This window comes from Callorhinchus milii, unplaced genomic scaffold, assembly GCF_018977255.1.
Source record: "Callorhinchus milii isolate IMCB2004 unplaced genomic scaffold, IMCB_Cmil_1.0 Scaffold1, whole genome shotgun sequence".
NCBI lineage: Eukaryota > Metazoa > Chordata > Chondrichthyes > Chimaeriformes > Callorhinchidae > Callorhinchus > Callorhinchus milii.
Window position 1 is genome coordinate 14,922,164 of NW_024704742.1, and position 12,902 is coordinate 14,935,065.

At 45.9% G+C, this 12,902-nt stretch overlaps 1 protein-coding gene across 1 annotated transcript; it reads right to left on the reverse strand.

Moving 5' to 3' along the window:
• Positions 1-219: 219 nt before the first annotated feature.
• mad2l1 (MAD2 mitotic arrest deficient-like 1 (yeast)) lies at positions 220-11,216 on the reverse strand. The gene is made up of 5 exons (XM_007891494.2): positions 11,112-11,216; positions 7,258-7,404; positions 4,835-4,955; positions 2,607-2,710; positions 220-1,298 (listed from the first exon to the last, which is right to left on the reverse strand). Exons 1-5 carry the CDS (start codon positions 11,182-11,184, stop codon positions 1,117-1,119), a joined length of 627 nt encoding a protein of 208 aa, XP_007889685.1. The 5' UTR covers positions 11,185-11,216; the 3' UTR covers positions 220-1,116.
• Between the last annotated feature and the right edge of the window lie 1,686 nt (positions 11,217-12,902).

Sequence of the window (12,902 nt, forward strand, 5' to 3'; positions counted from 1 at the left end):
TGCCCTGCCCGGGAATTGAACCCAGGTCCTCTCACTTACGAGGTGAGTGCTCTAATCAATACACACAAATGGAACTTTACTCCATAATTTCTAACAATATTAAGTGTCTTATTTCATTCAGCAAAGTACTTGATCACTCCCTTATTTTGAATAGGTTCGATTGCTAGCCCATTTTTTCTATAGGCTTTGTTTTAACTCTGAAAAAAATAAGTCACAAAATCTTTGAAATATCTTTATTTTTTAAAAAAAATTCTTATATCCTACAATGACAAGATTTAATTTCAAAACAGTTTGAAAGAAAATAAAGGAATTTCAAGCTTCTGCAGCCCAGTTGTTGCTAAAATATTTTGATAAGTAATCTAAACCTAAAGCTGTTAAATTGTTTCTTTCCCACATTAGCTCTAATAAATATATTTAGCTGATCAGAATGGAGCTCAATTTCACAGGCATGTTTATCTGCCCATTTTATTCTGCACTTTGGCACCAGTGTTGCACTGGTGACATACAACATGCAAGTGTCAAAATGTTCAGTACAAATGCCAGTGCCAGCCCGATTCCAAGAACATTAATGTGAAATTATCTCGAAGAATTTTGGATCACTTTTGCTTCACAACAGTCTCAGTATAAACACAGCGAGTATAAAATCCACCTTTTACTTTCTTTAAGTTATAAAAGTAGCCTCCTGTGCTACCATTCTATTTTGATTGAAAAGAGCCAGATGTCCTAAGAGCTCTTTCCAACCAGCAGAACTGAATGTAGGTGGTCGGTAAATTGTGCCCTATGCTCTGCCACATTTCTTCTCCAAAAGCAGTCAAACAGAATCAGGATTAGTCAGCAGTATATATGTAAACATATACACATGTACAGGTACAACAGTATGCTTTTCCAAACTCTATCACAACACATTTTTTGAACATATGCCATGACAAACATTTTCCAACTATTCATTGGGAAAAGAAACAAAAATAAAAACTGATATCAAGGTATGAAACAAGGACAGGAGAAAATATAATCCAGACACTTTATAGACTTAGTCTTATAGGTATTGCAATGATCAAATGGCAGTAATTCAAATGCTTACAAGACAGTTTACTATACAAGAACAACATTGAACACTTATGTCCCATTAGAGGAATCTATTTTTTTGTATGCAACCATACTGCTCACTTTGTGAATGGTGGTGGTGAAAGATCGAAGCCGGACTTCTTCTGAGTTGTTGATAAACTGTGGTCCCGATTCTTCCCATTTCTCCGGCACCACCAAATCTTTGTCTGTGTAGATCAAAAGATCAAAAGAACCTGAAACCAAAACATATTAAAATTAAGCACAAACAGTTTTGCAGTGCTTTTAAACATGTTGCAAATTCTTCTTGATAAATAATAATAATAATAATACAACGTGGACCAATATTGAAAATAATTTAGAAAATAAATATTGGCAGCAACTCCATACCACATTTTTGTTAAGAGTAGGATCTCTCAGTATTGTGGTGCAGGACTCATTTCTACCATTGACATAATATTTCATAGCAGCTCAAGTAATAAAACAACTCACTAAATAATTACCTTTGACTTTACACAGCTGAATTCAAATTACCCCATGACATAGAGAAGCTTGAACCCTAACCTATCAGTTTATTGCAATGTTAACTTGCACAATATCTCTTGCAAATGGCAATAATACTAGTGTATACTAGACAGTTTACTTTCCAAGAACTCTGAACACTTGCGTCTCATTAGAAGGAATCTTTTTTGTATGCAAGCATACTATTCACTTTATGAATGGTTGTGGTGGAGTAATATATTTACTCTTGAACTAGTGCACTTAATCAAATAAGTGTTTTTTCCAGATTAGTCTGGTTTGGCCATCACTCTTCAAATAAATGAACCTTCTCCAGAATCCGTATGGCTCCTGCTGCCAGTGACATCATCGGAGTGTTTGATAATTGTAGATGATAGCATATCGCGATGCTTCAAATGAGAATGTATTTCCTGCTAGTATTAAAGATGAACCCTTTGTGTGTGTTGAGGATTTGGCAGAGGTACTACTCCTAGACATTTATTCTCATTTCAGTTGGCCTTCTGTGAAACTAAGCTATGCTGAGATGGATGGCTTCACATTCATTTTCTGCTTTATGCTGAGATAGATGGGGCAGCAATAAGAACTAGAATCACCACCCCTGGTCCAGGGAAAGAGCAGAGTTGGCCAGGGTTTCACACTGGAATGTACATACATAAATCAAATAACACCAGGCTCAGCTATTGATGCCTTCTGTAGTCAAATGACTATATGAATAGTAACCATTTGGGTGAATGTTCAAACTAATACAATTTCTCATAAAATATCCTAATCATTATTTAGTTGTCTGGTAAAAGACCAAGTAGTGGTTTCACATTTCTCCACAAAAGGTGAGTATATAGAATAAATAAGCCATTATTCTCTCATCAACTTGTTTTACAGCAGCACTGAAATTGGCTCTGCAGCAGTATAGCTACCTGCTTTCTCTCCCTATGTACTATCACCAGGAGCAATAATAGGAAGAGGAAAGTTTGCTGTAATGGAAAGGTTTTAATTGTACAGAACTGTAAAGAAAAGGATCAACTTACACGCAGTTTCCAACAAAGGCAAGAAAGTCACAGTGGCAGTAATCTGTCTAATAACAGATCGAATTTCACTTTGAATCGCTTTCTCAGTTTTCTCCCTTGGTTGGCTGTCAAGAGACAATCAGACTTTGATTCAATCACAAGTAAAGGAATGTGCTGGCCAAATATGAACCATTAGCCTCAATATTTATTGGTTTGCAAATGAACATTAAAGGCTTAGAATACCAAGTGTTCCAAATATTAAAAACTGAATATTTTGATCAACAGACACAAACTCACAACTTTATAACTCTTTCTTTAATCTCGGCTGCCAGCAGTTCTAACTTGTTGCAGGTTCCCTGGACTGACCATTTTCTTAAACGATAATTAAACTGAGGGAGAAATTCTATTCTAGGTTACCAGTGCAACAAAGTTGGAACAGTTGTCACCTCTCAGCTTTTCTCCTTCCCCTCCCATCATTCGGAGCAGACACAAGCAGCACGCGGGTAGTGACCGGTGTGAGGGACGGAGGCTTGGTTGACGACAGGGGTGAGAAGAGAAACCGGGGGAGAGCGGCTGGGAGCGGATTCGAGGCCGATGGACGGGAGGTAACCAGGAGCGATGGTGGCGGGGAAAACCGAGCTGTTCCAACAGCTCTTAACAGTTGCCTTTAACACAGTTCTCCACTCTATCCTTCTTCGTCTGCTCTCCTCCCTGCTCCTTTCCTGATTTCACTCTTACCTATCCCAATATTTTCTCTTTGTCTTTTCAAACGGTTTTTCCTTCCACCCTCGCAGTCACTTGCAAAAGGGTCTATACTCAGTCTTCTCCTTTTCACTCACCCATGGGTGAAGTGACATCAGACATAGGGGTCGATTTCCACAACTTCACGGATGACACCCAACTACCTCTCCCCTTCTGCCCTTTATTTTAGGACCACTAACATTCTAATATCATCCTTGTCGCCCCCCCCCCCACCCCCACAGATCAAATTCAAGATCCCCAATCCTCAAATCCCTCCATGGCCTTGCCTCACCCCACCAGCCATTCTTCCTCTTCTCCATGGAACTTCAAGCCAAAGTTCCTCCGTCGCACATTTTCCTTCTCCACCTTAATAGCCTGACATAAGATCTCCTTTTCAACTGCACTTTCGGTCATTCTCCCCTCCCATCCCCACAGCTCCCCCAGCCGGAGCTTGGGGTCCCAACGAGCTGTGTAAAACATCCTCCCAAAGTGAAAGGTGCTATATAAACCTAAATTATTTTTGTTGAATGCTAAAAACAATGTTGGTTCTTAAAATAAAGACTTTATGGGAGGGGAAGGGACTATCATGCAGAAATTCTCGCACCAACCCCTGGAATGCAGAATCATTATTTGACACAACCAGTTGGAAAGATGTTTGCAAAGTTTGACAATGGCCTGTTTGTAGAGCTTTAATAATTAATTATACATTTTCACTAAGTAAAACAAGCTGATATTAAAATAGAAGGTCTTTAATAGCATGACATAGATACCTTATCCTCAAATGGATGAATTACAACATGATATGCTTGTGTTATCATACTTGACTGACTGCATTTTATTTTAATACAGGTTTGCATTAGCACTGGTTAAGAAATCAATTTAAGTCTTCCCATATTCCTCAGCATTTTGGTTTTAATGATAAAAAATGAAAAGTGTAAGTACATAGATGAATCAAAGGGCAGGACTCCACCATAAAATCTTAGTCACTGAATAGATTCCACTGATTTACTACAAATATCTATGAAATGAAATGTTCTGCAGGTTTGTATCAAACCCTAATTTTTATGACAGCCTGACTTCTAGATCAGAAAGTACAGTCCAAGCCGGTTTCTGCCTGTAAATACCTCTGTAGCATTATCAATTCAATGTCACCATCAGCAGGAATCAATTGGTACTGCAACCCAAACACTCAGAGCCTTTCTTGTTTCTCCCAGATTATTTGATAATTCCACTAATACAAAATTTGTGAATATAATGGGGATTTAGAAATTCGCAATCAACAACAAATTGGTTTCTGCATATATAAGACACAAAAAAAGGACAAGGAAGCAGAGAGATGGTATGTGATTTGTGACTTTGATCAGGCTCCTCACTCTTCCCAAATAAAATAAACCACGTCATCTTTTTCTTCCTGGCCACCTTTCTCTCTCTAGACGAGCTTTATGAGGAATCAGCCTCTCTATAGTTTGGATTGATTAACAAGGAGATTGTTTTTCATTCCTACTCACCTGTCATCAGTCATGGTTTTGTCGCACTCAATATCAAATTGCCATCTTTCCAGAACCTCATTGGCTTCGATACTGTTAATTACCACCACAAGCCTTTGCACAGAGTGGTTGGATAACCAATCTGAAATAAACAATATAATTAGCACCAAGCATTGATTAAAACCCCCATGTACAGAGAAACAAGATGCCATCCGGGTTATTGAGTCAGTTCTTTTCATAAAGTCAACACTACTGCAAAAATGTAACTAGTTTGGCTTATTAAATAAGAAGTCTATTAAGAAAGATTTAAATCATTTCTATTTGGTGGGCTTCACTAATGCTTTCTGCTGCCGAATCATTAGCAGTTGTTGTGCCACTGCCTTATACGATGTGGCATTGGGGTCACGAAAGTACAGAGTGCAAGTACTGCTAACCATTTTATAGCAAGCAGTGGGTCCCATCACTTTCTCTGTGAACAGCTGGTAAACAGCTGCAAATCACCTGGAAGAAACTTTAGAAATAAACAGATCGGCCTGCCTTTGGGGAAGAAGAATCCAGATGCAATTATTCGTTAGCTGTTCATTGATGTCTGATTTTCTACTGCCTGTTTTTAAGTTGTACAATTGTTTTCTTTGCAGTGGTTACTCTTAGGGATTCTTCTCCACACTTGAAATTTTGTATGAGGCCTCGGTTGTTCACAAGAAATTGTTTCCAGCTGACATCCCCTCGAATTTGATCACAATCAAGGACTTCAATTCTTCCACGGCACAGCCTCACTTGTCAACGGGGGTGGGATTTTGTAGGCCCAAGCGTCTTGTAAACTCAGAACAATTCTTTCAAATACACCGAGGCAATAGGACGAGAGCAAAGTTCAGGTTTGTGCATAGCAATTTTAGAAATGTACACTACAACAAATGGAGTTTCAGGCTAGCTGGGACTGAGGAGAGATAATCTGTGTCCTATAGCTCAAGAATCTAGACTAGTTATAAAGCCAAGCGCTTGATACTAGGGAGTAACAAAGAACCTCAAGTATTAAGTATTTTGATGCAAAACTGTAAAATAATTCTTCTGAAAAGTCAATGCTTTGTTAGTGACAGCAGAAATTTTCAATGAAAATCACACTGAATTAAGCTTACGATTTTTCTATTGGCAGCAACACTACTTTCAACAAATGAAGTAAATTAGATGGTTTGTCTCCCAAGTACGTAAGCATTGGTTTCTGCAGTGGCCACATGTACACTGAACCTGGCGGTTATACAGGGATGTCATGAGCAACATCTGCAAGTCACCATACTTTGCATGACATAAACAGCTACCTACAAACATAATTTCTGTGCTAGAAATTACATAAAATCAGGATTGTAAAATGAAGGTATCAGATATCAGGAAGCCACAGAACTGCATTGCTGTACTTCGGATGAAACATTACAACAACAACTTGCACTTATATAGCGTCCTCCACACAAGGTAGCGTCTCAGAGCACTTAACAGTGGTGGAGCTTGACTCCGAACCTGAGGGAGGTGGCTGTAAGCATGGTCGAATAGGACATTTTTCAGGCGAGACTTGAAAGAGGGGACAAAGCAGAGAATGGAGAATGGACTGATGGAGAATGTTCCAGAGTTTTGGGGTGACATTAAACCGAGACCCCAATCAGGTTGATGTTGAAGATCCCATGACATCATTCAAAAAGAAAAGGGAGTTTTCCCGGTGTCCTGGCTAACAATTCCCTCAACATAAACAATGTTCACTCAATTTATGGGTGTATGTGGGATATTGCTGCGTGCAATTTGGCTGTCCCCTTCACCCACAAACGATATGAAAGGGATTATATCACATGTAAAGATTATTAACTGAAGTAGTCTAACAACCAAGCAACATTCTCAGCTTCCACTACTTTATTTTCTTTGGTCTTTGTTCAATTCAGGTTCTAACACAATTGTCGCCACACAAGTTGCATCATACAGAACGTGAGTGACACAACATGATTATATATATATATTAACTCCTTGACTGTTAAGACCTCACATATCTGGAATTCAGAATTAACTAGACTGGACCCGAAACCCACCCGTGATTTTGTGCTTTAAAAAATCCCCCCTGCATTTTCAAACTCCCCCGGTCAGCCATATGATGCTCATAGATTACTATTGATCGATTTAGCCACATCGCATTGGTTGTGAATACAGAACTATTGTTATTCTTTGTCTATTTTATTGATTTAAAATGCATTTTTATTCATTTTAAATGTGAGGGAGGATTTATCATTACTTATATTAAATGTCAGAATAAGATTAGCATTTAGCCCGAAAATCTGGCTTCCCGGACCGGATCTTCTTCCTCCCACGGGGGGGAGGGGGAGGGTTAGTGTATGAGAGGTCAACAGAAGATGAATGTTCCTTTCTCAATGATAATGCAAAAATTCTAATTGGTTGGTAAACACTACCTTTCAACTGTTCGACTACATTTTTCAGATAGTTGCTGAGAACTGGATCTGTAGTGACGAGTATTGTAAGTCCATATTTCTGTAAATGTTTGAAGGATTCTGCTGGGTAGATTCCACGTTGGTATAAGATGCTGTTGATTCCATAACCTGAAAAATTGAAAGTTGAACAAATTTTGAAAGATTGTTCCATGAAATAATTAACTGTACCTCCAAAGTCTGTCATTCCCAGAACTGGGGTGCCTCAATTTGATGGGTATAATTCCACCCCCTCTGTAAACAGGACTTTTACTTTGTCAAATTGTAGTCTAGTTCCTGAGCCAATTGGGTTCTCTGTACTCCAGAGTACTGCTGACGACAGACCAAACAGCCTGGCTCATCCAAAACAATAATAAATTGGTCATTTTCAATCCACGACTGTTTGTGGGACACTGCTGTGCACAATTGGCTGCCACGTTTCGCCCACAAATATAGTCAATTCACTTTACAGCATATTCTGCAAAGGGTTTTGAGACGTCGAGAAGATGTGAGAAGCGGTATATCAAATGCAAGGATTATTATTATCGGCTAGACTTGGATGGGCACACCAATGACTGGGAGCAGGAACAGTTCCCATGCAGTTCTTGCTAACCGTGCAAGCCGAAGCCCGAACAGCTATGATGGTCCTCGCTGGATCAGCAGCGGGAAGGTTGTCAGGCAGTGCCCTTGAAAGCAAGCAATGCAATTTTAGCTGGTTAAACTCATGCTCTCTACAAATAACTGACAAATTTTAAGCAAACACAAGCAATTGCCCTTCCCCTTCCACCTAATAGATCCATAAACCCAAACGCAATTTTGCATTTATAGCTCCACTGTATATCCCTGTACTCTCACCCACATCCTCTCTCACACTTGTGCCCGTACGCACGCCCACCCGCTCACAGACACTCCCCCCTCTCACTCTCTCCCCCATCACACTCTTCCCACCCTCTACTCCCCCTCACTCACACACTCTACCCCTCACTCACAATCAACCCGCCACTCACACACCTTCTACCTCACTCGCACACTCCATTCCCCATCGCGCACCCCGCATTCCCTCCTCACGTAAGAATCCCTCAACCCCACCTCGCCGCAGCCCCCAGCTCCCTTGTGTCCACAGCACCCACACGCACCCACCTACCCTCTCCTGCCGCCCCTCTCGCACGCGCTCCCTACCCCTCGCGCGCACACATACTCAACCCCCCACCCCCAACCTGCATGCCCCAACCCCCCGCACAACCAATCTCCGCGCGCACCCACCCACTCCCCGCCCCCACACCCTACTCCACTACCCCCCACGCATGCACCCCCTAACCTCCCCTCACCCGCACACCCTACCCCACTCCCTCACTCACACACACTTGACCCCACCCCCTCTCACGCACGCCCGTCCCCACACGGACTCCCCCACAAGCACGCAGCTTGTGAAGGGAAGAGTTGGGAAGGCCGATGAGGAGGAAGTTTCTATAATCGAGCCTTGATGTGACGAATGCGTGGGTGAGGGTTTTGGTAGCCTGAGGGGTGAGGCAGTGGCGGGGTCTGGCAATGTTGCGAAGCTGGTGGTAGGCAGTGCCGGTCATGGCGCGGATGTGGGGAAGAAAGGAAAGTTCCGGGTCAAACAAGACACCCAGGTTCCTGACTGACTTAGTGAGGTTGAGTGAGCAGAGGTGGAGGCTGATGCTGCCAGCGCCCGAGGTGCCAATCAGGAGGGCCTCAGTCTTGCTGACGTTGAGTTGGAGAAAATTGGCCCTCGTCCAGGACTTGATGTCGGACAGGCAGTCGGTCAGGACGCAAGTAGTCCTGGAGTTCAGGGTGGAGGCAGAGAGATAGAGTTGGGTGTCATCCGCATACATGTGGAAATTTACCCCATGTCTGCGGATGATGTCACCAAGGGGGAGCATGTAGAGAGTGAAGAGGAAGGGACCGAGAACAGAGCCCTGAGGAACACCGCACGAGACAGTGCGGGGACTGGAGAAGCCGTTTGCAGAGACAAAGTGGAGGCGGTGTGAAAGGTAGGACCTGAATCAGTCAAGGACAGAACGTTGAAGGCTGAGGTAGGAGAGGCGGTGGAGGATTGAGTGGTCCACAGTATCAAAGGCGGCGAAGAAGTCGAGGAGGACGAGGAGGCAGAAGGAGCTCTGGTCACACATGGTCAGGATGCTATTTGTGACCTTGACCAGAGCAGTTTCTGTGCCGTGGGCTGGACGGAAACCCGATTGGAGGGGCTCACGGAGGGAGTGGGAGGAGAGAAAAGAGCGAAGCTGGGAGACTACGGCTCTCAAGGACCTTAGACAGAAAAAGGAGGTGGGAGATGGGCCGGTAGCTGGATAACTGTGATGGGTCAAGGGAAGGTTTCTTCAAGGTGGGGGTGATAGTGGCTGGTTCAAGGGGGGTAGAACAGCGCCAGATGACAGGGCGAGGTTGATGATGTCGGTGAACAGTGGAACAAGGAGGTGAAGCTGGGATTTAAGGAGAGGGGTGGGGATGGGGTCCAGGATGCAGGTGGTGAGCTTCATGGAGGATATGGTGGTGATGACAGAGGAGGGCCTGAAGATTCAAAGGTGTGGAAGGAAGGTTAGAGTGTGTGGGCAGGGAGGGGGTGGAAGTTGGGGGGCAGTGGCAGCTGAACAGATTCCCTTGATTTTGGACTTGAGGAATTCCAGCATTTCCTCGCAGTGGGAGTCGGAGGAAAGAATCTGCGAGGCGTGGCAGGGAGGGAGGAGAAGCCAGGTGGGGGTGGAGAACAGGAGCCTGGAGTTGCCCTTCGCCTCCAGGATTAACCTGGAGTAGAAGGACGATTTGGCCGAGGCGAGAGCGGAGTGGTAGGTTTTGATGTGGTCCGGCCAGATGTGCCGGTGGACCATGAGGCCGGATTTGAGCCAAGTGCGTTTGGCAGCCCACACCTCTCCCCCCTTCTCTCTCACACACCCACACACCACCCCACACTCTCCCTCTCTCTCACACCCACCCACACACTCTCCCCCTCACACCCCCCCACACCTTTCCCCCCTTCTCTCTCACACACACCACCCCACACTCTCCCTCTCTCTCACCCACCCACCCATACAATCTCCCCCCCTCTCTCTTACACACACCCACACTCTCCCCCTCACACCCCCCCCCACACTCTCCCCCTCTCTCTCACACACCCCCACACATTCTCCCCCCCTCTCTCACACCACACAATCTCCCCCCTCTCTCTTACACACACCCCACCCCCACACTCTCCCCCTCCCTCTTACACCCCCCCACACATTCTCCCCCCTTCTCTCACCCCACATATTCTCCCCCCCTCTCTCACACCCACCCACCCACACAATCTCCCCCCCTCTCTCTTACACACACCCCCCACCCTCTCCCCCTCTCTCTCACACCCCCCCCACACTCTCCCCCTTTCTCTCAACCCCCACCCACTCTCTCTCTCCCCCTCTCACCCCCCCCACACGCTCCCTCTCTCTCACCCCCCACCCACACGCTCCCTCTCTCAACCCCCCCACACTCTCTCTCACCCCCCACCCACTCCCTCTCTCGCTCACACCCCCCCTACACTCTCTCAACCCCCCCACACTCTCCCTCTCTCAACCCCCCCACACTCTCCTTCCCTCTCTCACCCCCCCCCACTCTGACCCCCCCCACTCTGACCCCCCCCACTCTGCCCCCCCCCCACTCTGACCCCCCCCCCACTCTGACTCCCTCCCACTCTCCCTCTCACTCCCCCCACTCTCCTTCACTCCCCCTCCCTCTCTCAACCCCCACTCTCCCTCCCTCTCTCCCCCTCTCCCCTCCACACTCCCCCTCTCACCCCGCGCCACACACACACACACACAGACACTCACTGAAGAACTCAGACACAATGGCCGCGCTGCCCCTCAGGGTGATGCCCTCTCGCGCCGCTTGTTTACCCGCCATCTCAACGTTCAAACTGCTCGCCACTGCGCACGCGCCCCGGCTGCCGCGCAGCCGCATTAGCGCAAGCAGGACTGGGCATGCGCGCCAGCTGGGCCTCCGAGCCGCCGCGGTGTGCTGGAGCGCTGGTCCCGGGGCGGCGCGGGGCCGCTCGGGGGGTCACTCACTCCGGTGCTTTGCAGATGTCAGTGCACTTCACACACACGGAGAGCGATGGAAAACATATGGCGCTGCTTCAGTCTGTTCATATACTGACTGCCAACAGCACAAGGCTGCGGCCCACACCACACCCCCGCCTCGCCTCGCCTCGCCCGCACCCCCATTGCCGGGGGGGGGGCTTCCTCCACTCTGCCCCCACCCTCTGGAACTCCATCCCGCAGTCCCTCCTCCCTCACCCCCTCCCTCCCTCCCTCGCCCCCTCCCTCCCTCGCCTCCTCCCTCCCTCCCTCCCTCGCCTCCTCCCTCGCCCCCTCCCTCCCTCGCTCGCCTCCTCCCTCCCTCGCCCCCTCCCTCGCCCCCTGCTTCGCCACCTTCAAGACGCACCTCAAAACCGTGCTTTCGATCTCCCCCCCTCCCCCTCCCCCCATCCCGACGCTCAGCTCCGGTCCGTAACTCTGTCTCTGTCTGTCCAGCGCCTTGGGTCGTCCTCCCCATGTGAATGGCGCTTTACACATGTCATTTTGTTGTTTTGTTATTAGGTTTGGAGTATCTTTTAGTGCGGCAAACCTGTGATGTTTGCAACACATGATATCAGGACAAATGATGTCAGCACAACGTGTTTTGAACAAATGCAGACAAGACAGGTCTTTTTCCAGAATTGTTTTTTTTCTCTCCCAAGTTTGTGCTGCAGGAACATCTCATCTAATGGAGTCCTGTAGCTCAGTGGTTAGAGCACTCGCTTTGCAAGTGAGAGACCTGAGTTCAATTCCAGGCAGGGAGAAACCTTGGGCAAGTTTCCTTACTCCACACAGAGCCTAATAATAATCCCTCCAAAACTAAAAACAATAATTAAATTGGTCATTTTCAATCTACGACTGTTTGTGGGACATTGCTGTGCGCAATTGGCTGCCGCGTTCGCCCACAAATATACAGTCAATTCACTTTACAGTGTGTTCTGTGAAGCGCTTTGGGACGTCCTCCCGACGTGAAAAGCGCTATATCAAATGCAAGGATTATTATTATTATTATTATTAATGCAATTCGGCCAGAAATTGAACATTTTACTATGCCTGGATGGATGGCATGTTCCGACTTTGTACTAGTGCAAATAAATAAATCGGAGCAATATCACAAGATTGAAATTTTTTCACGGGTTTTAGATATATACCATATATCCGGTAGAGCAATTGATACCCGCAAAGGCTCCATTCCATGCTGTAATTCCTTTAATTCTATATGGTCAGTTAGCCTTCAGGCGTTTCCCCCAGACTAAGCTATCGTGTGAAATCCTAATGTACATTCAAGTGTGCTTTATTTCAGCTTTGCTCAGTTACTAGTACTATTGCCTCTGGGTCATGAGATTGTGGATCAAGCTCCACCTTAGGACTTGAACTCATAGTCCAGGCTATTACAGCAACTAAAGGAGTCATTGGAGATGCAATAAAGGGAGACATTAAACTGAGGTCACATCTGCTTCTTCAAGTGGATGTTAAAGATCCCATAGCACTATCTTAAAGGAGAATGGAATTTCTTCTGGTGTCCTGGCCAACAATCCTCCACAG

Excerpts from the sequence above, each read along its gene's own strand:
- mad2l1 (XM_007891494.2), bottom strand. The coding sequence starts at position 11,184 with ATGGCGGGTAAACAAGCGGCGCGAGAGGGCATCACCCTGAGGGGCAGC. Across the intron at positions 2,711-4,834 it reads AAAACCATGACTGATGACAG|CCAACCAAGGGAGAAAACTG; the intron begins GTGAGTAGGAAT and ends GTCTCTTGACAG. Across the intron at positions 1,299-2,606 it reads GCCTTTGTTGGAAACTGCGT|GTTCTTTTGATCTTTTGATC; the intron begins GTAAGTTGATCC and ends TTTTGGTTTCAG.